Source organism: Lytechinus variegatus, chromosome 18 (genome assembly GCF_018143015.1).
Source record: "Lytechinus variegatus isolate NC3 chromosome 18, Lvar_3.0, whole genome shotgun sequence".
NCBI lineage: Eukaryota > Metazoa > Echinodermata > Echinoidea > Temnopleuroida > Toxopneustidae > Lytechinus > Lytechinus variegatus.
Genome location: NC_054757.1, coordinates 12,407,338 through 12,432,091, shown reverse-complemented (window position 1 = coordinate 12,432,091; position 24,754 = coordinate 12,407,338). Strand labels below are relative to the sequence as shown.

Genomic DNA, 24,754 nt, shown 5'->3' with positions numbered 1-24,754 from the left:
AGACAAGCACAGTGAATTTTGAAGAAAACAAGTGGAATGCCTCTGGCCGTCTCACCTGCATCACGCGATTCAACATAGCAGCAGTGCTGACTTTGAAAACTACTATAACTCGCACAAGATGTTCAGTGATACTTGGTTACTCTTATTTCCACCTTTTATGAACTAGACCAATACACTTTACAGAGATAGGATGGTAATTCAACAAATACCCCCAATGTGGCCAAAGTTCATTGACCTCACATGACCTTTGACCTTGATCATGTGACCTGAAACTTGCACAGGATATTCAATGATTCTTGATTACTCTTATGTCCAAGTTTCAAAAGTCAGATCAATAAACTTGCGAAGTTATGATGGTAATTCAACAGATACCCCCATTATGGCCAAAGTTCATTGACCTTTGATCTTGGTCATGTGACCTAAAATGTGCACAGGATGTTCAGTGATACTTGATTACTCTTATGTCCAAGTTTTATGAACTAGACCAACATACTTTTAAAGTTATGATGGTAATTCAACAAATACCCCCAATTCGGCCAAAGTTCATTGACCTTAAATGACCTTTGACCTTGATCATGTGACCTGAAACATGCACAGGATATTCAATGATTCTTGATTACTCTTATGTCCAAGTTTAATGAACTAGGTCCATATATTTTCTAAGTTATGATGACATTTCAAAAACTTAACCTCAGGTTAAGATTTTGATGTTGATTCCCCCAACATGGTCTAAGTTCATTGACCCTAAATGACCTTTGACCTTGGTCATGTGACATGAAACTCTAATAGGATGTTCAGTAATACTTGATTAACCTTATGGCCAAGTTTCATGAACTAGGTCCATATACTTTCTAAGTTATGTCATTTCAAAAACTTAACCTCAGGTTAAGATTTGATGTTGACACCGCCGCCGCCGCCTAGCGGCGCCTATAGTCTCACTCTGCTATGCAGGTGAGACAAAAAATGGAATGCATGAATATACATCATAGTATAAAAAATATTTTGAACAACCCTGCATAATAGGTGTTAACGTTGCTGGCCATCTTTTTCGAGAACAAAATCAGTTGTGTAACAAATTTAATCAACTTTTCTATTTGAGCACACACACCCTGTTCACATACTAAGATGTGAAAGAATTCCAGCTGGTGAGAACTGAAGAGCAATAAAGGTAATTTTCTAAATCTGCTACTCTGAGTTTCTAAACCAAAATATTTGGCTGGCATAAAAATTTCAAGGTTTTATGTAGCTAATGTTCTTTCAATTTGTAGAAATTGCACGCTCTCAACCAAATTATCTCAACTTGGCACTTATTGGAAACTCGACAAAAAGCAAGACCAGACAATATTTATTTTTGCATTAATAACTGTTCTGTTTTATTGTCACGAATCCTGTCGGAATTATGTATTTTGTCTAATAATCAATCATCGAGGAAAACCTATCCTGGTTGATATAAAACTTCCATGAGCCGGGGATCCCATTTTACACAAAAAAGAACAAAAATATGAAAAGCTGAAAACTATGTATACTTTATTCCCCAGCACATGAAAGTTTGCAGATCTACCAAATATGAAGGGCTCCCTCTAAGTACAAAGGTATGTAGTGGTGTGCAGATGACATGGTTTGACCAATAAGTTTAACATACGAGATTAACCGCATACATCACCCTTACATTGAGTGATCCGACGTTTGATTTAAAAATTGCACACACGCTATTATTACATGAAGAGCTGTTCATACCAGGCTCTATTATGAACAAAATACATCAATGTCACTTCCTCCACTCACTCACTTCTAATGTGAACAGGGACGACTATAATATTAGCTTGCTTGGTATCAAAGTAATCCTCTTCAGACCTCATTAACATGCATTTTGGTGAAAGAGTGTAAGTAAGCAACATACAACAAAGGAGTACACTACGGAAAAACACATGAAAGGGACCAGGCAATGCCTTTTGTAAAGGAAGAAAGAAACCACAATGGAGCAATGTGTACTGATGTATCTGAACAAAGACGAAAAAACAAAACTTGGACACAGATGTACTTGAGAGCTGCACCCCGACGAGTGAGCGAACATTACATGCAAAAAGTACATCTCCTTGTGATCAAAAAAGGAATGCAGGTTTGCCATTCACAAAATTACCAATCCTGTTTTCAAAATACTAACAGGATCATCTCAATTATTCATTTTCTCTTTTTTTAATTTCCTATCATGAAAAAAACTGTACATAATTTAAACAAATTCACATGCTGGCACTGTATCAAAAAGAAAATATAACAAAGACTTCTCAAAATATGCTCACTTACTTGCTATTCATTTTCCAAAATATTTGGCACACTTAGGTAAAAATGAAACAAAAAATGGGGGCTGGATGTGCCAAATGTTTTGGAAAGTTATTCAAATTCTGACAAAACGATTTCATAGGCAAGTTAAGCTGCTTCTCATTGATGAAACTGTACAATTTGCTAGGCATTCAAAAAGTGACCGACAACAATAAAATCTCAATTTCAACAGCTCATTGTCCTATGGAAAAACATACTTAAAGTTTGAGATATTCCAAGCGGAGGTGCGGCTGATACTCTCTTTTACCACTTATTATACTACACAACATCATGACGAGAGGAAAGTATCATACAACGTAACAGATCTAAGGAACGTGAAGAGGATAAATAACATGAAGACGTGAAAAGAATGTGTAATGAGAGGAAAAAGATGAGAAATTTTTTACAATGACATTCAATTCATCTTTCTTGTAGAAGTCTCCTAAATGACACCCCATCACACACTTAACATCAAATTCCATCTTCACATGACCTCCATACAATAGTGGACTTATGAATAGATTAGATTAGATAAGTAACAGTGCATTAATTTATCATAATAAATGGCCCTTTCTTATAGACACTAATTACAAGCAAGGTAGCGAATCAATAGTCTAGATATTAAAGAACAAGCGACCTCGTCTCAATCTGATGAAACAGAGTAATTTCATCATGTACTTGTTCCGATCTTGCGCTAAGAAAACAAGGAAACTTATAAATCTAAGCTTATAACAAAATAGTGGGAGGAACCATCGAGAATATGGCTTATGCAGGATTTTGAGCAAGGGAGAACGTGGTATTGATCTACTTGAACGCCAACTTCGAAAATAACTGTAATTCTGTAAATTTTGGATTGACAGGCAGAAAAATGGCTTTTGTATATTTTTATTTTAAGCAATTATCCTCCTTACACTACTGAAGTTAATGGATGAACATCACAAAGGGTATTTTCCTCTTAATTTTTAATAGTAGTATTAGTATTTACATCATAACTTCCGATATAAATATCCAGCAAATAAATCTAAAACTTCTTCAAATTCCATGGCCTTTATTCCATGAAGCGGACTAACTGAATGCTCTCCAGGGCTCAGTGACACAAAGGTTTGCGCTCAATTGTGACTTTGAAGAAGCCCGATTGGCTTTATGTCAGTCTTCTGAACAAATTATCCATGCAACAATGATCTCAATTGGTCCTTACCAAGTGCAATTGATTGGGAACCTTTCAGTCACTAGGCCCAGTCTGACAATACCAAGTGCTAGGGCACACACTGAAGAAAACCTTCTTCTGTAATGTAGCCACTGATAAAAGTAGTAAACAGGTCATAGACAAAATGGAAAAACCAGTTGTATGACAAGAGTACTATCTGTTTAGTAACACAGCGATACATGTATGCTTTTAATCAATAAAGAGAAATTGTGGCACTCAATAATCAGTGGTCGGATACAGGGGGGACACACAATGATTCAGTTAGTCCGCTTTGTGGAATGAACAACTAACCGGCCAAAATATTTGAGAAGTGTTCTTCCTGAGGCATCAAAGTCTTTCCTGACACAGTGTACATCCATGCACTCTCGATATCGCTCTCTCAAACACCACTCACACTCACACACCAAACTCAGGTCAAGAACATTAAAGCAATACATGACATTCTTTCCTACAGTGTTCAACATGCTGTGCTAGGCATGCAGGTATCACCGAAAAGAACAAAAATGCCCCAGAGTGACCATGTTCTCCCCAAAATAAAGATGCTTGGAATAAGAATAAATGCAAAAAGAGGAATAACTAATTTTTCTTTAAAAAAAGTGAATGATTGGCAGCCACATATGAAACAGATACAACGCATATACTGTTCTCAGCACACACAATTCCTAATACATTATACTTTTAAATTTTTTTTTATATCATTGCTAATACTCTTGATTAAATTGAACCGAACCTGTTCCCTTTTTGACCTGCTTTTTTCCCTTCGATTTATACTCTCATTAATCTACAAGGCACCGAGGCATAAACCAGGAGAGTTTCACAATTATCAACTAGTAAGACCGAGTCAATTTGGATATCGAAAATGGACGTGCCTCCACAATCAGACACTATATGATTAGTCTGATAAATACTGTTAGAAGTCTCTTAATGCTAATATTACATCATGATTACGATATAATTTATTAAAGTCAATCATTTCTTCCTTATAAAATAAATCTTTCAGAAATGATGTGACTGATGGAAAATTCCAACAGTCACAGCAGTTGTACCTTCTGTATTTATTTTGAGGGTGACCTTTTCCTACCGAGGAATAAATATCTGTCTCTGAAATTAAGCAATACTCTATTAAATGGCACATATACAACTGTTAAATGGAATAAATTATCACAAGAGTATTGTTTAACTCAAATTTTAAGTTCAAAGAAGCCGGACATGATACCCAAATTGACTCGATTGTTAGGAACCCTGAAAAAACAAACATAAAATGAAGTCAACACTGTGTCCTTTGGCATAAGAAGCATATCAGAAAAATGAGTTATGATGACTTCTCCAAAACAGACACAATACAAAAGAATCCCCTTTCCTACTACCCCCCCCCCCTCCACTTGTCATTTCTAGGTTTATACAGTACATAACACATAACACTGGACTAACAATCACATGACGACATAAATGATTTACATTGGGAAAAGCAAGAAAATAAATCTATTTATCAAACGAACGGGGCACAACGTCATGACAGATTATTAAAATATACCCCTTAATTGCATTTCTCAGTACTAGACTATCACAAGTTTCAAAAGAAATATCAAGTTTTGTTTGCATACATACAGTAATCCTATCTCCCAAGACACCTGACAAAGAAAATCACTCTTCCTGTTTCGATGAGATTCATTTCAGGAATTGTGCACAGCCTGGTGCACATACCATGGCATCACAATCTTGTGTGAATTTGTATTTCCCCCAAGATATATACGTGATCTGAACCAGAATTTGGTTCAGATTTGATGTATCCCACCTTCTAAGAGACACACACAGTTAGAATTCATATATCCCAGTTTCTATAATCAATCCCTTTGTACACCAGGTACCGTAGTAAGCTATGTTGGATCACTGAAGCAAGTGTTGGGATTGCCATAGCTAGTTTTTAATATCTCCCTTTGCTGACCCCTACCCTTCCCGTGTCTGTCCCATAATTGTATATCTAGCGTTGTGGGTTGTAGTTACGTCCACCTCCACCACCTCCTTTGCCGACACCACCGCCGGTGCTGCCGCGTCCTCCATCACGTCCCTGGGGTCCCCCACGGGACGGTCCACCGCTTCCGGGCCTTAGGTCACCGCGGGGGAGACGAGGTGGCCTCATCTCGCGATTTTTCTTTTCCTCAACGTTCAAGCGATGTTCACCGCGGAGCAGGATTGGCTGAAAGAGGCATAAACAAATTTGAAAATACATATAACAAATAAATTAGAAGAGAGGATTAAACAATGTGAATAATTAGTAAAATATGGTGGTATTTTTTTTACCTGATTGCTAAGAAAGCATGAATGCTTGTAAGCAAGCAACCAGAGGACCGACAGCTTAAGGTCCTCTCCGAAGGACCTGGTACTGAGGATTAATTAAAACAAAGGGGCACTAGTGCACAAGTGGGAATTGAACCCGGGTCTCCGGAATACGAATCCCCTGCTCTACCGACTGAGCTATCGCGCCTCCTTACGATAGTTCAGTCGGCCGCCATGAAAGAGGTACAAATTACTAAGAAATTTCCAGAAATAGAATTGGTTTTTCAATGACATTGCAACCACAAAGGGACATTTCTAAATTGTATTTTCAAATCTACAGAAATTTTTTTCCACAGAAATAGGAATGCACACATTAAAATGGCAATTCTGTCCCCCTAAACGGAAATGTTCATAGTCAATAGGAACACTCGGTAGGCATGTCCTGAAGCAATGATTTGCCAAACAGATGTTACAAAGAATGGAGGGCAAGGGGTTTTGCGCCCATGCCCCTATGATCTTGGTAAATGAATGGACGTTTGCGATGAAAATGAGGACTCATGATTCACCTGCAACATAATCTAATTTATTAAGTAGTCAAAAGTTCCCCCTAAAATCATTATGATAGTTCAGACATGAAAATAATCACCTTTGACCTCTTCTGCTTGAGGATGTTTTCTACCGGCTCAGCATCATCAAATACAATGAAACCAAAGTAAGGTAGCTTGGGTCCAGAGTTACGGTTTATCCTCGTGTCAACAACTCTGCCATATTCTGCATTGGATGTAATAATATATCCTTCATGTTACAAAGATGAAATATACATGTATAATCATACTGTCTTAGATCAAGATGTTAATAAAATCTAAGCCATCAGAAATTTTGAAAAGATAAGATTTGAAGAAACAATTGAAGATAAATACATACAAATAAGAGTAAAGATCTTAGACCTGAATGCAATACTTAAACAGGACTTAAATCATTTTCTCAAGTCGTGTGCCACTTTTGGTATCTAGTTCATGAAAATCAGAATGAGGTTCACAGGGTCCGGATCATTTTTTTGAATTGCATATCGGCCGAAGTGACCCTGCAAGGTGTCAGCACCTGTCAAAGTTTGCAGTAACCTCGTGATAAAACCTATTGTATAGATCAAAATAGTTGTGACAAACCTGAGAAAAAACTCCTGAGTTCTTTGTCAGTGATGTCCTGCGGCAGGTTGCCAACGAAGAGTTGATGGCTATCAGGGAATCTTGCCGATGATGGCCCCCTTCCCTTGTCAAGCCCATCCTCAAATCCACGCCTTCCACCACCGCTGCCTCCTCCCCCTCCTCCAGCACCACCAGCGGGACCTGGTCCACCAGTCATGCCAGGGTTAGGGCCAGGACCAGCACCCATCCTTTCTTGGACTCCACGACGTTCCCTTCCCTTAGGTTCCCTCTGAGGGAGGACCTCTTTGCCCCTGGGTGGGGGGTCGCGGGAGAGGGTAGTCATGCCTCCGATGGGCTCACTCGGCTTGGGTGCTACTACCTGGCTCTGAAATATAACACAAGTATAAGCCCCTTGATTATCTTCCATTAAAAAGAGCTATGAGTAAAATGGCACAGGTTATCTATTCCCAACACTTTGTAGGTCATTTATTTACTTCATAACTATTCAGTGTTTTTAAACAATTATATGCACACAATTAATAACAATCAACATAAACAAAAGATTACATGCAACTCCTGCCTCTTTTGAAGCTATTTACAAGTTTTTTGACAAGTTGCCTTAAGGTGCGGAGAAGTATGACTCACCGGTGCTGCCATGGGTTTGCTTGCCAAACCAGAGTTTGGAGCCGTCTGTCCTCTGGCTCTCTCGGCCCATGAGAATGTCTTGGGTGCTATGAAGAGAAAACAATATTGAGTGTATAGCTATATACATATCACTAAAATCCTGTCCTTAAGTTTTTAGTAGTTTCAATAATAGGATAAATACTGTACTATTATACATACAATAGTATATTTATCATTTCAGAGCTTCATATAATTATACATTTTTAACATTTCAAATCTTACACAAGTAAGAAATTATTTCTTCACTCACAGAGTGCGTAATTGTGAAGAATTACCAAGAGGAAGTCTTGGCTCCTTTAATAAATTCCTTAAGAACGGACTAGACAAACACTTGAAAATCCACTTATATTCTTTAGTGCCAGAGGAGAGAAATAAACAATCTGAAATCATGAAGTTGCATTTCCATTCTTCCATTATCGCATTAAGGCAACAACAGAACATGAAATACTAATAGATATCCCAAACAGCAATGCTACCTTGCAAATACATGTACCACAGTAGGCAAGAAACAGAATAAGTTGAACTCCATTCATATATTGCAGAAACTTTCAAGCTCAGGTATAAATGAGAAGCAAGAATTCCTGCCCTACTTACTGTTATCGACAGGCTCCTCCACGGGAGCCTGCTTCTCCACCTCCACCTGCTCCACCTGATGGTTCTCTTCAGGAGGCGGAGTAGGAGGCCCGACAGGCTGCAGGTTGAGGGAAGGATCTTCCATCTCCATCTGAGGCTCCGGTGAGAAGCTTTCTACCTCCGGCGCCGCAGTCTTGATGGGGGTATCTTCAGGCGACTCTGGATGAGTTGACCCATTGCTAACAGGGGAGGAAAGACACAGCAGGATTATGTGGCATGTCAAATGGTTCATTGACCCCAAACCCAACCATCAGAAGTGTACAAAATAGGCCCGTTTCGGGTACACGTGTACACGCACGGTCAAGTCAGTGCACGTGTACTAAATTCCATCACCGTGTACACGGTAGCATCTGCATAAAGCTTGCGTGGGACTGTAAAGTCAGTGAACAAGCTCACAGCCTCACATTAATTCTTAGTTCTCAGACACTGCACATGTTTTAATCACTAATATGTCAATATATTTCAATTAACCTAGAGTGAGTTTACTTCCAAAATCGCCGATTTAATCCACATTTATTCTGGAGACTCAAGTTTTTGTACCACACGAAATGGGTATGCTCCGGTCAGTGCAGGGCCCTAGTTAGCGCCGACGTTCGTTGGATGCGCATTTTGCATACTGTACCGTACATGCATGCACAGATTGCTGCAGAATTGAGTGTAACTGAAGTTATCGATTGATTTTCATTATTTTATTGCCAATTTGAGGAGTGTGTGTTTGTAGGCTTGTAGCACATGTGTATGAGCGTATAACACGTAACTGGAGACTCGAAAGCGTTCTTCAATCACTTTTAGAGCCAATTTGAGAATCACCAATTGCGACAGCGATCATTGCTCCAGTTACGTGTTATACGCTCATAAACATGTGCTACAAGCCTACATGCTACAAACACACGCTCCTCAAATTGGCAATAAAATAATGAAAATCAATCGATAACTTCAGTCACACTTAATTCTGCAGCGATCTGTGCATGCATGTACGGTACAGTATGCAAAATGCGCATCCAACGAACGTCGGCGCTAACTAGGGCCCTGCACTGATTTACTTTTGCATTCTTTATTAATTTAATGCGCTGCTAAGCTGAGTAAACTTTTTAATTGCACCAATTTTTGTGGATTGATACTTCTAACTTCTCAGGTAAGCTTTAAAACCGTGACTTAGGCTACATGTAGGAAACACTGAAAAAATACCGTAACTCACTCTCACTCAGTGTTTACAACGTGTACATGTGTACACGACCGAAAAACATGCCGTGTAAACGTGCATCAAAAATGGACTTTCAAACCAGGTTTAGTACAAAACATCTTCTATTTAACTTTGGTTTTCAATTTAGTTCACTAACATAGAGGGCAACACTTTGCAGTATTGCTATTAGGAAGGTCCACTCGTACTATCGTGGTGACTTTGCCACACAATGGTAACTACCAAGGTAACACTGATCACCCACCAAACAAAAGTATTCCAGACAAGTTACCATTGGATTGCAAGGTTACCATAATGGTAACTTTCATGCAATGGGGCCCTGGTCAGAAAACTACTCTGTCTTTAATAAGGGAGGTTGGCTTGTGTAACCTCTGCAAGCTGTAGTTGCAATTTATTGTAATTACTTGCAGTTATTTTAACCGTACAGAATATATTGTAACATGATCTTACCTCACAGGAGGCTGGGGCTCATAGTATGATGGAGTAACCTGGGGTTGTGGGGGTGGTTCCTTGGGGATGATGGCCAGTTCTGGGGTGGTGATCCTCTGCTGCTGTTCTGCAACCATGCGGATCTCCTCACGACCACCATCAGAATCACCTACATACATCGTATACAAGAAAAATAGTTCTGGTTGGAAAATATGTCTTAGGAGTTGATGCAATAACAAGGAATGCTTGAATTTGTTACCTTTGTACCCAACACCTCAAATCTGACAACTTCATCGACGCATGCTCATATAGACTCCCCACCATCCAAAGTTTGTTAAAATCACTCTGTAGCATTTTTGTGACCTCCATACCTTCAGATTAGAGACATCACAAAATGGCACGGAATCTTTTGCGAAAATGGATCTGAGAACATTATCAACCAAATTTAAGCATGCACAACCAAGTGAGCACTCTCAATATCTTACAAGCAACTATTCCCTGAATGGAAGATATACTAGAGGTTCCATTGTTTAATTCACAGAACCACAGGGAATAATTTTCCTGGTACATTATTGCAAGTTGCTCCACATTTCCAGATGTCACACAAAATGCTACACAAAGTTTCTTCCATGTGACAATTCTCTTTTTACATCATAAGACTTTACAAAACATAGTTTAATGTCTTCCTCTTGCAAATCAAATTTGAGTAAAATTATCCCATGAACCATTCACGTTTGTTTCAATGTCATGTAAACCACCATGAGCGTTGTAGCATGCAGGAAAAATCCTATAGTGATCCCGCACTTTCAATCCCTATTGACTTACATTCAACAGGGAGCTCGGGTTCACTCTCTGTCTCGTCATCCTGGAACACCTCGTCCTGGTAGCGGAAGATGTCGTTTCGCACAAAGTATTTCTTTGCTGCCTGGGGCGCCAGCACGAAGGTCTGCATGAAGCGGCGCATGGGCTCCCCATTATTGGAGAGCTCTCCGGTCACCTGCACGACGACACCTTCCCCTACCGTGCCGTGGCTGTCGACCTGCCGGATCTTGGCATGACAGTCACGGAAGTTCAGTGACACGATCTTAGCATGGATGGCCTGCAACGAGTGGACAAGTAAATGAGATTATTATACCACTGAAGTATGTTTCAAACTGGTTCTCAAACTAAATGGTTAATTATCTTCAATCTCCGTCCAGACTTGACCCGACATTTGACATCTTTTTTTTTAACAGTGGTTCTTTACCCAAAATCAAAATGATTTGAATACATACATGTATCATCAAATCAAACAAGCTAGATAGAAATTTCATCAAAAAGGATTAGACAGCTTTTGGGGATTTAAGTCTCGCCATGCATGTAATTGTGAAATGGAAATGTAAGTGAGTGAGCTGAGGTCACATGCTCACTCATTTGTATTTATTTCATTTCCAACATGTGAAAGATAATAAACACACCTCCTGGCCATAAACAGGATCCTCCGGGTTCCCATCAGGGTCGACTCCTCCATGCACGAATGATGATGCATTCGTGTAGAACCTACATGGAAAAGAGACAAGACACACAGAAACAATTTATGTATCAATGTTGGTGACTGTCTAAGCAAATTGTCATGGCCTATTCAGTCACCCTGTCACTAAGAAAATGTTGCTTGATTACCATGACAACCATTTAAAGTAAAATAACACACCATTACATGATCATATGACACATTCTTTTCAAGGTAGAGGATTATGAACAAGACAACAGGAGGCCATTCTAAGGTTTTCTAAACAAACATAACCCATCAATCTACAGTGGAAAAGAAAACTGATATCTTAGCACACTAAACTAAGGAGGCAACCCAAGTAAAAATTATCAATATTATGAATCATCTGAACACATTAAACATCATGTACATGCATTGCAGGGGCAGGACTGCAGGGGGTACCCCCCCCCCCTCCCCTTAAAGTAGTGAAAAGAGGTACTATCCAAAATAGAAGTTTGGGTTGTCTAACTTTAATATCCATATTAAAAATAATAATAAACTGATATGGGACCCGTTGCATAAAAGTTACTATTATAAACTTATATAGTAAATGTGCCATCAAATGGTGACTTCCCTGAAATCTTTTATTTTGATTGGCTGTTGAGCACTGTTACCACGGTAGTTACCATTGGTAGTCAAAGGTACCATAAAAGAAACTTTTAATTTATGCAATGGGGCCCAGATCATCAGTACTCTTGTATGACAAATAGAAAGTTGATCCATCTGACAGTTTTCCTGTTATCTTAATAAATATAACAGGACAGGCAAACTTTTCCACACTTTTCCAGAAAGCTGGTATTAGGTCGGGTGGATATGAACCCCCACCCCCCCCCCCACAAAAAAACCACCTCACCCAAGGATCAACATCTCAATATAATTAGAAACCAGCAACATGCATTTGCTAGTGATATTGCAAAATTTCAATGCAAAGAATAACAATCTTTTATTACCTGCAAAGAAATTTATCACATCAACATGATTCTCCAAATAATTCAAAGTAACGAACCGCTTTTTTTTTAATCTTTAGTCTTTTGGGGGTTTATTACCATTCAGATTGCACAAAACCTTATATTTCCTCTTTATTACCAACTACAACATTGGTGTTTCCTTGTAAATTGAATAGAAGTATCTGTAGAGCTTGAAAAGGACGACTTTTATTAGAAAAAAAGTGCATTAAACCTTTAGTATTATATGTCCAATTGGCACAAAAAATGGAATTAACATTTGAATCACAAATGACATAAAATTTCATGATCTAATATATTTACAAATACAATGCAATCAAAGCCTTTTGAAATTTTGAATTTCCATTGCTTATTCTATATTGTCCCTTAATGAAAACGAATATCAGCCTGACAATTACCTATGCAAGTGTTTGGGCGCCTTGTTGAGTAGAGTGTAGTATTGTCGCACAAACTCTCTTCCTACTGACTGGGGGGTGACATTGTTGACGGGGGCAGTAGGGTTGGGTCCTTGAGCAGAGTTTGGCGGGTTTGTAGGAGCCGCTGTGGCCGGAGCAGGCTGAGGCGCAGCCGGAGGATTGGTGGCCATTACCATGACTGTACCACTGCAGAAAATATGTAAAGCAAAATACTATATTTGTACCTGTACAGAACTTATTGCACAAGTAGTTATCAGTGAAAGAAAATCATAATCATAAAAGAAATATGTTGAGATTGTGAATGATTAAAAGGTTCAAATAACAAGAGGGAGGGGGGGTACGTGGGGGAGGTGAGGGGGAAGGGATTTGCAATCCTCTCAATTCTTTATCAGCTCTTATTAAATTTCATAACATGGGTTCATTTGGAGGGCAGGGATTCCACATGTAGCTGTATTAGATATCATTTACCACACGAGGACAGGGCAACAGATTGTTCACAGATTCAAGACAGCATGTATTGATCAGTGTACTACATGGACAGAAATGTGTATCAAATGTGTACTCAATTAATTTATATGAGTTTAGTTTCAATGTACTTCTTTGAAAAATGAATAGGAAATTAAGTATTTTTTCATTAATCATGAAAAATATAAGTTTTCCATATTTCCTTGAAATTGTTGTGTATTAGTTGGAAACTACTGAAAAAAATTATGAATATTCACCTCTTCCTTTATTCTGATAAATCGAATTATGTCACACTCAGTAAATATTGTAACCCACATGTAGACTTTCAGGGTGTTGACTGAGTGTATCAAAAACGATCAAAATGAAACGTTTTCAGTTAATGTTGCAACATTACGAATCTACATTATTTACAGAGTGTAACATCATAAAACAATTTTTTTTAGAGTCAAGAAGGAGGTGAATATTCTCATTTTCTTGACAAGTTTCCAACTAAATATAAAACAATTTTAAGGAAATATGGAGAAAAAATTTCATGAATTTCATGAATTTAAAAATGCAAAATATTACATTTCAGCAACTTCTGGTGAACATATATATTTATTTTATTACACTGTAAACACCTGTATATTAATAGCATTTAAACTTAAAAATAAAATAAATGTAATGATATGACTCAGGCCCAATTTTAACTAAAATGTTAATGCAAGTTCATCAATATTTTGCAAGTTGGAAATAGAATAAGGAATTGATTTCCAATTTGAAAAACAAATCTCCATTATGATATAGTGCAGCAAAGCTAAGCAGCCCTTAATAGTTTTTTAACATGTTGAAAAATTTGCCCCACTTACATAAATAAATTGCATATTAGTCTTTAGAAATTTTACGAAGTTGCGTAAACAAACTTGCAATGGCTCATTTTTCCTTGAGCATCCAATGAAGATTTAAGTGCACTATAGAAATCAAATGTCTTATTATTGTTGATATTGTTATCATTATCAACATCATCATCATTTTTAGGCCCTATAGATTAATTGTAACACAGAGTCATGCTGGCTAATGTCATGAATAGGCCTAGGTCATTTCCCTGGCGCATGAAGCTTTGCAACTTTCAAACTTTAATTAATATTCCTTGGTCGCCCATTTTGCTTTCTTTTGCCTGACTGTACATGTAGCATTGTGAATGAATGCCCCTTTCCCACCAAGATTAGCCCAATTTCAATCAGCATGTAATGAGTATGGCATACTTGAATTTCAGTCACACAGAATATTGTGAGTGTTGCTTGTTTCTTGCAGTTTCTTTCAATGCTATGTCATTTCTCAGTCACTAAGGCTTGTTTTTTTTTTTTTTTTTTTAAATAGAACACAAAATTGCAAATGTGTCAACATGAACTTCTGCTATTGCAGCTGAGCATGTCATGTGTATTTGCATCTTGTAGGGTATAAAAATGCATCTTACCCTGTACATTCTGAGGCAGTGACTACAAAAATAACCCCAATCATATCACAAGCCATCAAATTATATTCCTCAAATTCTTTGAATTTAACTTTGACACCAATCTTTAAAAAAAAAAATCCATGAAAAATTTGGAAAGCAACATAGAGGCTTTACACTACAGCTAATCTTTTTAAAGGTCACCATCAAATTTTTAAATGAAGTCTGAAATTTGTTTCATTTAAAAATGGATTGCAAGCCTGACAGAATTATGGTATCTTTACTTAAGCAAATGCATACTGCAAAGTGTCAAATGCATTGTTTGAAGTTGTCTACAGGGATTAAATTAATCCAAGGCTGTTGAAGGCCATGGCCTTGGATGCCCACTTGACCAGCTTCTTCCATGACTGGCTTTGTTACATGTATGTATAATGGCAACCAGGTGGCAACCATTCAGAGTTGACAATTTCTGTCACAGCTTTTTCAACATTTTCAATAGATTCTTTCATATTCTTCAAGGTTTTTTTCTCCTGTAATTTTTCCATTTCTTTTTCCTTTCTTTTTCAATACCGCGGGCCCTCTAATTGGCCTTGATTGGAGATTTTTCTGAGCATACATTTTTCTATGCTGTTACATGGATAAGTGCCTTCGAAACAGTGTCCTTACCCTAATATTATCCTTCAAGGCCTGGGATGATGGGAATGCCTGTCTGTAGGAACAGTGATTTTCCGTTTCAAAAAATTGCCTTTTCCGTTTCAGAAAATCTTGAATTCCGTTTCTGCATGTCAGAAAATAGAAATTCCGTTTCCCCATAGACTTTGTACACACAGAAAAGTGACAATTCCGTTTACCCATCCAGTAGCAATAACACAAGTTAACGCTCGCGCTGGTGAAAATTTGGATATGTCACTGTACCAACAACGCAGTAGAATCCGCTCTAATTGGATCTATGCGGGCACAAAAAATATTTTTATACATATATCTAAAATGAATACATCCTCACCTTTCACATTTCTAGCATTATTTCACTGTTGAATGAACTTTTATAGATAATTTTGGGGGGTTTTGGATAGCCCCGGTTTGAAAGTCAATTTTTTATGCACGTGTACACGGCGTGTTTTTCGGTCGTGTACACGTGTACACGTTGTAAACACTGAGTGAGAGTGAGTTACAGTATGTTTTCAGTGTTTCCTACATGTAGCCTAAGTCATGGTTTTAAAGCTTACCTGAGAAGTTAGAAGTATCAATCCACAAAAATTGGTGCAATTAAAAAGTTTACTCAGCTTAGCAGCGCATTAAATTAATAAAGAATGCAAAAGTAAATCAGTGCAGGGCCCTAGTTAGCGCCGACGTTCGTTGGATGCGCATTTTGCATACTGTACCGTACATGCATGCACAGATGGCTGCAGAATTGAGTGTAACTGAAGTTATCGATTGATTTTCATTATTTTATTGCCAATTTGAGGAGCGTGTGTTTGTAGGCTTGAAGCATATGTTTATGAGCGTATATAACACGTAACTGGAGCAATGATCGCTGTCGCAATTGGTGATTCTCAAATTGGCTCTAAAAGTGATTGAAGAACGCTTTCGAGAGTCTCGTTACGTGTTATACGCTCATACACATGTGCTACAAGCCTACAAACACACGCTCCTCAAATTGGCAATAAAATAATGAAAATCAATCGATAACTTCAGTTACACTCAATTCTGCAGCGATCTGTGCATGTATGTACGGTACAGTATGCAAATTGCGCATCCAACGAACGTCGGCGCTAACTAGGGCCCTGCACTGACAGGAGCATACCCATTTCGTGTGGTACAAAAACTTGAGTCTCCAGAATAAATGTGGATTAAATCGGCGATTTTGGAAGTAAACTCACTCTAGGTTAATTGAAATATATTGACATATTAGTGATTAAAACATGTGCAGTGTATTAGAACTAAGAATTAATGTGAGGCTGTGAGCTTGTTCACTGACTTTACAGTCCCACCCAAGCTTATGCGGATGCTACCGTGTACACGGTGATGGAATTTTAGTACACGTGCACTGACTTGACCGTGCGTGTACACGTGTACCCGAAACGGGCCTAGTTTTGGACATCGTTTCGAGCAGTCAACGATTTCATTCTATCCGCCATTTTGGATTTCAAGATCATGCTGTACATTTTCAAACATAGAGGGCAGCAAAACACGACCTGCATGTGAATGTTTTGGATACGGCCGATCGACCGTAACCTGCCAGAGCGGCCGGGAAGGACCGGGGCGAGGGGTACGATCGGGTGTGAAGGAGTGAAGAGCAGTCACGATGTGTTGATTTTGTTGTGATTGCGGTGAAGTGAGATCGTGTTTTGTGGCCATTTAATATTCGTATTTTGTTGAGATTTTGGAGTAATTTATGTTGCTGTTCTGTGTATTTTGAGGAAAAATATGTTTTCCGTGATTTTCCGTTTGAAATGCCACTTTCCGTTTCAAAAGGCCATTTCCGTGAATTCCGTCCGTTTTCCGCGATCGCGGAAAAACACTGTCCCTATGTCTGCCACTGGATTTGTTGATTCAACCAGGATAAAATAATGGAAGCTGAATCTGCACATCCTGTGCCATGTACATGTAGTGTAAGTCAACAGCTCCTGTACACATTTATGATTTGACCCCACCATGGATCAACAACATTTGGACAATGATCAGCAAGGGATGTCAAATGAAAGGTTTGAAACTGAATTTCTGAGCAACAGAACATTTTCTATCACAATCATTTTGCACAAAAGTTTTAGAACGATGGAGGGCGATACAAGCTTCCGAATGTCTGGGCTGTATCCCATTATTAAAAACCGTCAAATCTGATCACTACTGCATTCAGTAGCAAAAAAAATCCTTGGTTGATATGGGAAGTTCACCCTGACAAAAAGTTTATTGTAAAAATACCAGAAAAAATAAATAAAAATATTGGTGAAGGTTTAAGGAAAATGCTTCAAAGATCTAAAAAGTTATTAGAATTTATTTTCTCTTATCTGTGACATATGCGAACAGCTTCCCATGAATCGTGAATTTAAAATATCAGTGAAATGTCATTTGCTCAAAAAGTTGAAAATGGGTTTTATCGTACCCGTGTCACATTGCAGACAGCATGTCCATAGAATTTGTGACCACAATATTCAAATGCTTATAACTTTCTCATTTGTCTGATTTTCCTTAAACTTGCTTTGATCTTATTCTTTGATTTTTCTGTTTCCACAAAAGCCAACTTGTTTCAAAGGTTTCATGCATCCCCCTTTCATAAATTAGAATTTATGCATGTGGCCTGGGCAGCTGCCACTGTAATTTATACATCGCAAATCAAAATCTTTGAATTCAATTAAGCTTAGATTCCAATGGATTTCCCTCAAAGTCAAACCTGTACCTTCATCAATATTAGACCAAAAGCTTCGGTCTCTGTTTTGTTGGTTGTTCAGCTGAACTCCGTTGGCTTCACTCACCAAATACAGAGACCGAAGTTCTAGCGCGATCTGTACAGGGAACTCAATGGCCATATGTTTATGTACTTAAGATTGGATAAAACGGGGAAGTGAATTCGCGCGACAGCCGAGGTAAGTCACTGTTTTTGTTCCTTTTAACTTCATTTTTCTCCGTTTTTGGGCAATTAGTGCCAAGAGGGAATATAAATTTGCATTTTGGTTGCGTTAATTTTCAAAATTTTTATTCATTAAAGACAAAAATTGAAGAGCCCCGACGGGGGGATTTTGCATTGCAAGTCCCCTAATGGTGGCTGCACAATAGCGAGCCGTCTGTGTACGAGGAGAAATAAAAAAAAATGTTTAAAACTCCTCAAAACAGACGGCTGCCAGCCATGCCAGCTGTCTACATCAATATATATTTATTCTATTTTTACGTCAAGACTTTAATTTTATCAGGCCCGAGGTGAACTTCACCATGAACTCTTCAACAAGGGTTTTTTTGCATTGAAATTGAAAATATAATTTGAAAATTGAATCAACATCAGTCCAATGTGTATGTATGTGTATATTTACCCCCCCCCAAAAAAAAAAAGGACCTGAAATTCGTCTTCCTGCCTGGCCTGCTGACGAATTTAGATTCAGTTGTCATGCCTCATGCCATGGTTGTACTGTAGTTTTCTATATAAATAAATTATAAGTTCTAGGTCTAATTTCAAAGGCTATTTATCTAGAAATTACAGCAAATCATTAGGAATTATAAAGCAGTTAGAATTCTGAACTTGATAATAATATTAAGTCATGATGAAGCAAGGCCAGGTCCATGACATGGCAATGAGTGACAATGTCGACACTGTACCGCGCCGCAGTGATTGCAAATGCAGCAGGTATCATGCAACCGTGCCCTGCACCGTACGTCGCGGCTACAGTCCCGTGATCCACATTCCCATGTCCCACTCACTCTCACGTGAAGTCATTTCATTCATTGTATGGAGGATGTAAATTGGGCCAGAAAAAATAAACTAAAGCAAATCATGACTACAAAAGAGGAGGGAATATATATTAGCATATCATACACCTTTTTATTCCAGAGGTTAATCATTATACATCATTTCAAGCATTAAATTGCACCTTTGGAAAGATCAGGAAGGAAATCATTCGACATAAATTCGACGCACATCATGAACACCGGCACAATCACGAAAACGTGCATTTCACATCATAACAATGGTAAAAATAAAACAAAATCACCAAACTCACCTTGCACAAGTAGAATAATTTCCTGTCCCTCGTGAAACCCTATTTTTTCATCGGTATTTGGAATTATGCTGCTTCCTTACAATCAAAAACCGAAAAAAATATTAAAAATGGGGCTCATGAAATTCGGGCAATGTTGTTGCACATGTATTCACAGTGCGCAAACTGATCTGAATTCACAGTTTCTCTGCGCACAATTTCCCTGAGAGTCAGGCGGGAAACCCGACAGACCCTGCGCGATCGAATAATGGCCATGCAAGAGCACAAATCGGAGTTGGAATGATTTCCACACAATACAAAGACCCAAGTTAAAAATGACGTAATTTCCTGAAAAAGTGAGGCGTAGTAAATAAACAAAGAAGATCAAGTAAGAAGTAAACAATGGATAGGAAATTGATATTTCGTGACTAAATTACATTGTCATCGGTACAACTTTTACCCTAACAACTAGATAAACATGCAACTGACTCTGAAAAAGTGGAAATCCATGTCGAATTGGGGTCGAATTCTAACACTAAAATCGAAATCGGATTCTGAGAGCTTTTCGGGAGCTTTTTAATTTATTTGATCCCGACCCACCTTTTTGGTAATTTTTTCGTATACTTCTATAAAATGGAGTCTAAGGGGGTGTTGGGAGAAAATATTTGCAATCAAACATAAATATTCTGTAGATTGATCACATTTACACTCCTTGTTTCATGGAGCAGATTAGCGATCAATCGAAAATTTGCAAGAATTGAACGGCATATGCCCTATGCTTGACTTCGAGAACGAAAATAGACTTGCAATTGATCGCAAGTTTCTTGCAACGCCCCATAAGGCTTGTTATCAACGTTCCTCTTGGTAGGCAGGGAAAACCAAGGCATGAGTAGATTAGATAATTATGGAAACGACTTCATCATCAAGGAATAGACATCAAGGGCGGATCCAATGAGCCAGGGGCGAAATAAGCGCCCGGCTGGTCTCGCCTGCCTTGCAGAAAAAAAAATTAATAAAGAGAAGACCGGGGCTCCGTAACACAAAGGTTTGCGATGAATAACAAATATGAAAGAACGCTTCTGATTGGTTCCTAGTCAGTATTTTGCGCCAAATGCGCGTGTAACATTGATCTTGATTGGTCAGTTCATTTAGCGATTAATCGCTAATCTTTGTGTTACGGAGCCCGGGGCCCCGTCTTACAAAGAGTTACGATCGATTGATCCAATCAATTAATTTTGCCATTAAACATTTGGGTGGAGATTTGTTATTTTCATGTGACTATATACCAGGTTTATTGAAAGTAACAGTTTCCAAATTTTACATGGACTTCAGAGTGGGTAAATATAAGACATAGGCCTATTAGAAGTACAGAGTTTGGGAAAGTGGTGATTTTTAATTATTCGAAATACTTGGAGTTGTATATTTGATAAGATTCTATACGATAAAGGGGTTTATAGACTGCATCATATTTTGGATAATAACGGTAAACTAAAATGTGATACACATTTTCTTAATTTGAATTTAGATGCAAATGATGTTGAAAAGATTAAGCATATTTATGCTGGTTTACCTGTTAGTCATGTTAGTTGGAAGAACAATAGTTCAAATAAATGCAAAGCATAACTCTGGAATCGATTTCAATTTGGGTAAGAAAACGACTAATTTAATGTTTTTTAAAATAAAAAAAAATATACGAACAGCTGTTGTATAAAAATGAAATTAAACCTTCTATTTTTGACAGAATTAAAACGAATTATGATCTTACCAATAAGGGAATAGAAAGTATATCTACTATTCAGTGTGCAATATCTTATAAGATATTGCACACCGAATAGTAGATTCAGGAAGTTCCAGTATAAACTCTTGCATAATATTTTATACACTAACCACCACCTTTTCCGTTTTGGTCTTATTTCGACCAATTTATGCTCATTTTGTGAAAAGGAAGAAGAAACGTATGAACATCTATTTTATACTTGTGAATTTTCAAAATCACTTTGGGATCTATGTGCAAGAAGTTTAAATTTTGAAATAAATAAATTTAGTTGGCAGGAAATTCTTTTCGGGAAGCAGGAGAAAAGTAAAGGTAAATATCAATTAATTAATCATGTCTTGATTTTAGTTTAATATCTTATTTACAAAAACCGAGAATTAAAAAAACCTCCTTCATTGATTGAAATGAAAAATAGTATTAGGGGGGATCAAAGAGAAGAAAAGAAATTAGCAACAAAGAGGGGAACTCTTACAATCCATTTCTCTAAATGGTCTTAAATATTGGAGCCTAGAGCCAGTTCTCCACCGGATACTAGGGATGGGGGTGTTTAAGGGAGGGGGGGGGGGGTAATGACAAGGGCTGAGTTTTTGTTTGAATTTATTTGGGTGAAGAGGCCGAGGTGATGGGTTAAAAATATATATGCTGATGGCTTCAATTCGTTTAGGTTTTATTAATGATTTATTTATTTATTTTTGTATTTGGAAAATTTCTCTTACGGTTTTTTATTTGACACTGGAAAAAAAAATCAATATGTTGGAATTTTCTGTAGAAGTTTCTTCTTGATGCATATAATTATCATCAATGTTATTCATAATTATGTATTGGAAGATGTCTGACATTGTGTTTTATTGTAACATTCATGAAAATATTATGTTTCAAAGTTCTTTTTTTTTTGTTATATATATTTTATTTTGTCATGTTTGTATATGAATTGAAGTTGTCAATAAAAACTATTCAATACCAAAAAAAAATCCACTGGCGTAAATCCCAAAGGGAGGGGGTGGGGGATATATCCCCCACTTTTCGAGGAGGGGGGGGGTGGCCTGTACAAACATCCCCCCACTTTTTACGAAAGAAATGGAAAAAAAAATCACAAGAGATATATAGTTGCTTTATTGGTAAAAATTCTTCCTAAAATACCGCTTAACAAATAAAACAATATTGAATCATAAAATGCAAATAAAGAGCCAGTTCACCATTTCCAAACGAAATACTTATTGAAGAGAAACCCTCGTTTCTTCCAATTCATCAATGTTGGGGTCTTTGGGAAGGGATTAAGATGGAAAGTCATTTTTTTTTAATGTAATCTCTAATAAAACCATTGAACCATCATGGGGTAAGAAAAATAATAATATTGGAGGGGTATTTGCCATATGGACATACAGTGGCGTAACTACGGGGGGCACATACCCCCCCCCCCCTCTCCATCGGCTGACCCCAAAAAAAGGGGAAAAGGAGAAAAGAGGGAGAAAGGAAGAGAAACGTAGTGGGAAAGAAGAAAATATTATTCATTATAATGTTATATTATATTATAATTATGTTATGTTACATTACATAAGAAACATTTTTATCATAACTTTATGAAACATAATTTGCCCAGGGCCTACGTCACCATCATCATCCTCTCCATCACCTTCATCTTCACCATTTCACCGTCATCTTCATCCTTATCATCTCCATCTTCATTGCTCAAATTAGATTACTGCTGTTTTTCATAAAATGTACTGTATATCGATTCTGCTGTATTAATGTATTATATTAATCAATGAGTTTTAACCTGGGGTTGTCATTTTTTCAAGCAATCTGCTTATGATGACAATCCTTCTCCTGCAAATTGTAAATGTTAACTAATTTGGTATGAGATCAATTTTGTTTGTAATGATAATTTTAGTACATTTAGTTATGATTCATGCCAAAAAATTTATCAATATACTATGTTTGTTATGTTATGGAAAATGTATTATATACGAATGATGTAATTGCAGAAGTAAACAATAAAATCAAATCAAAATCAAAATCAAATCATTGTTCTTGGTGCTCGCATTGTCTGTTTAACGAGATATATAATCCTGAAGTACTAAAACATCCCGTTTTCAAGTCAATATAAACCAAATATATTTCCTAGCACTTGAGTTATCATTGTTTTATGTAGTGACATATGCTTCTTTTACATGACTCAAAAAGTGATTGCCCCATGTTAAGGTCTTCGTATATATGAAACATTTCCTGTCCGTGATTACGTTCGCATTAGTGGATTGGTGAGATATGTCTGCTCTTCATGAATTCCTAAAATCAGTCCTTAAAATGTCCCTTCTTCTGATCTGAATATCAAAAATTTTCAGCTCGCGCTTCGCGCTCGCATCATTTGACTAATGAAATACGTATGGTCCCAGTTACTTCCTACAAAGAAACCTTAGAATGCCCCACTTCAGGTCTAAATTGTCTAAATTTTCAGCTCGCGCTCGCAATATTTGATTAGTGAGATGCGTATGATAATCATGATTGCAATCACTAAAAGTGTTTCATGTGTTCAGATGTAATTCTAATAAAATCAGCAGGCGCTTGGCACTCGCATTAGATGACTATGGTGAGATATGCATACTCTTAATGGATTCCTAAAATATATTCCTTAAAATCTCGCTGTTTGGGGTCAAAATATGCGAAAATTTCAGCTCGCGCTTCGCGCTCGCTTTATTTAGCAAGACAGGTACCTATCGTGATTACACAAATTTGATTATAATGTCCCTTTTTAGGTGTGAATATAAAAAAAAATCAGCTCGCGCTTCGCGCTCGCATTATTTGATCAGTGAGATACATATCCGTTTAATGACATTGTCCTTAAAATTTCTCATACTCCAGGTCAGTATAACTATCAAATGAGCGCCCTTAGCGCGCTCACTCAGTGATTCAAAAATTTTGCTGGTGCCCCCACAATGCCGTGACCCACGGTACACCACTGTGGACATATCAATGACAATTCCTTGCATATCTAAATACATGATTGCAAAAAAATGCCAAAATATTTCAGTCATCCCCCCACCCATCAACACGCGCGCAGATTTACGCCAATCGTAACTCTCTGGAAATCAGTGTCATATTTTTTTCTGCGGGAAATTTGCAAAATGTCATCTGAAAACGAATTGCCAGGAAATCTATGAATTTGATATTGGATATATATATTCATATCTCGATTTTTTTGGAACAACATGCATTTTATAATTACGTTGACTTTGCTTGCTTTTCATAGTTGCGATTGATCGGATCAATGGCAACTCTTTATAAGACGGGCCCCGGAGGAGGAAAAGTTACTGAAGAAGAAAAAAAAGTGGAAAACAAGTAGACGAAGAACTTAAGAAGAAGAGAAGAAGAAGAAGTGAAGAAGAAAGCCGAAGGGAAAAAATGATTTATATTGTTTTTCTTCCTATTACTATTATTTCATTGTTATTATATCATTGTTTTTGTTACTATGATTATTAGAATGATATAGCCTTGTCGTCACGGTGTTGTGCCTATTGTAATCATCGAGAGGGGCGGAGCAAATTTCCCGGCCCCTTAAAACTCGAAAAGCAGTGTATGGGAGAGGGTCGATCGTCG

General features: G+C 37.6%; 1 protein-coding gene across 1 annotated transcript; it reads right to left on the bottom strand.

The window, feature by feature from the left end:
* Positions 1 to 1,344: 1,344 nt before the first annotated feature.
* On the bottom strand, positions 1,345 to 19,653 carry LOC121431829 (ras GTPase-activating protein-binding protein 2-like). The gene is made up of 10 exons (XM_041629583.1): positions 19,411 to 19,653; positions 12,787 to 12,990; positions 11,353 to 11,434; positions 10,721 to 10,994; positions 9,917 to 10,064; positions 8,227 to 8,444; positions 7,594 to 7,679; positions 6,970 to 7,333; positions 6,450 to 6,574; positions 1,345 to 5,723 (listed from the first exon to the last, which is right to left on the bottom strand). Exons 2-10 carry the CDS (start codon positions 12,978 to 12,980, stop codon positions 5,508 to 5,510), a joined length of 1,707 nt encoding a protein of 568 aa, XP_041485517.1. The 5' UTR covers positions 12,981 to 12,990; positions 19,411 to 19,653; the 3' UTR covers positions 1,345 to 5,507.
* Between the last annotated feature and the right edge of the window lie 5,101 nt (positions 19,654 to 24,754).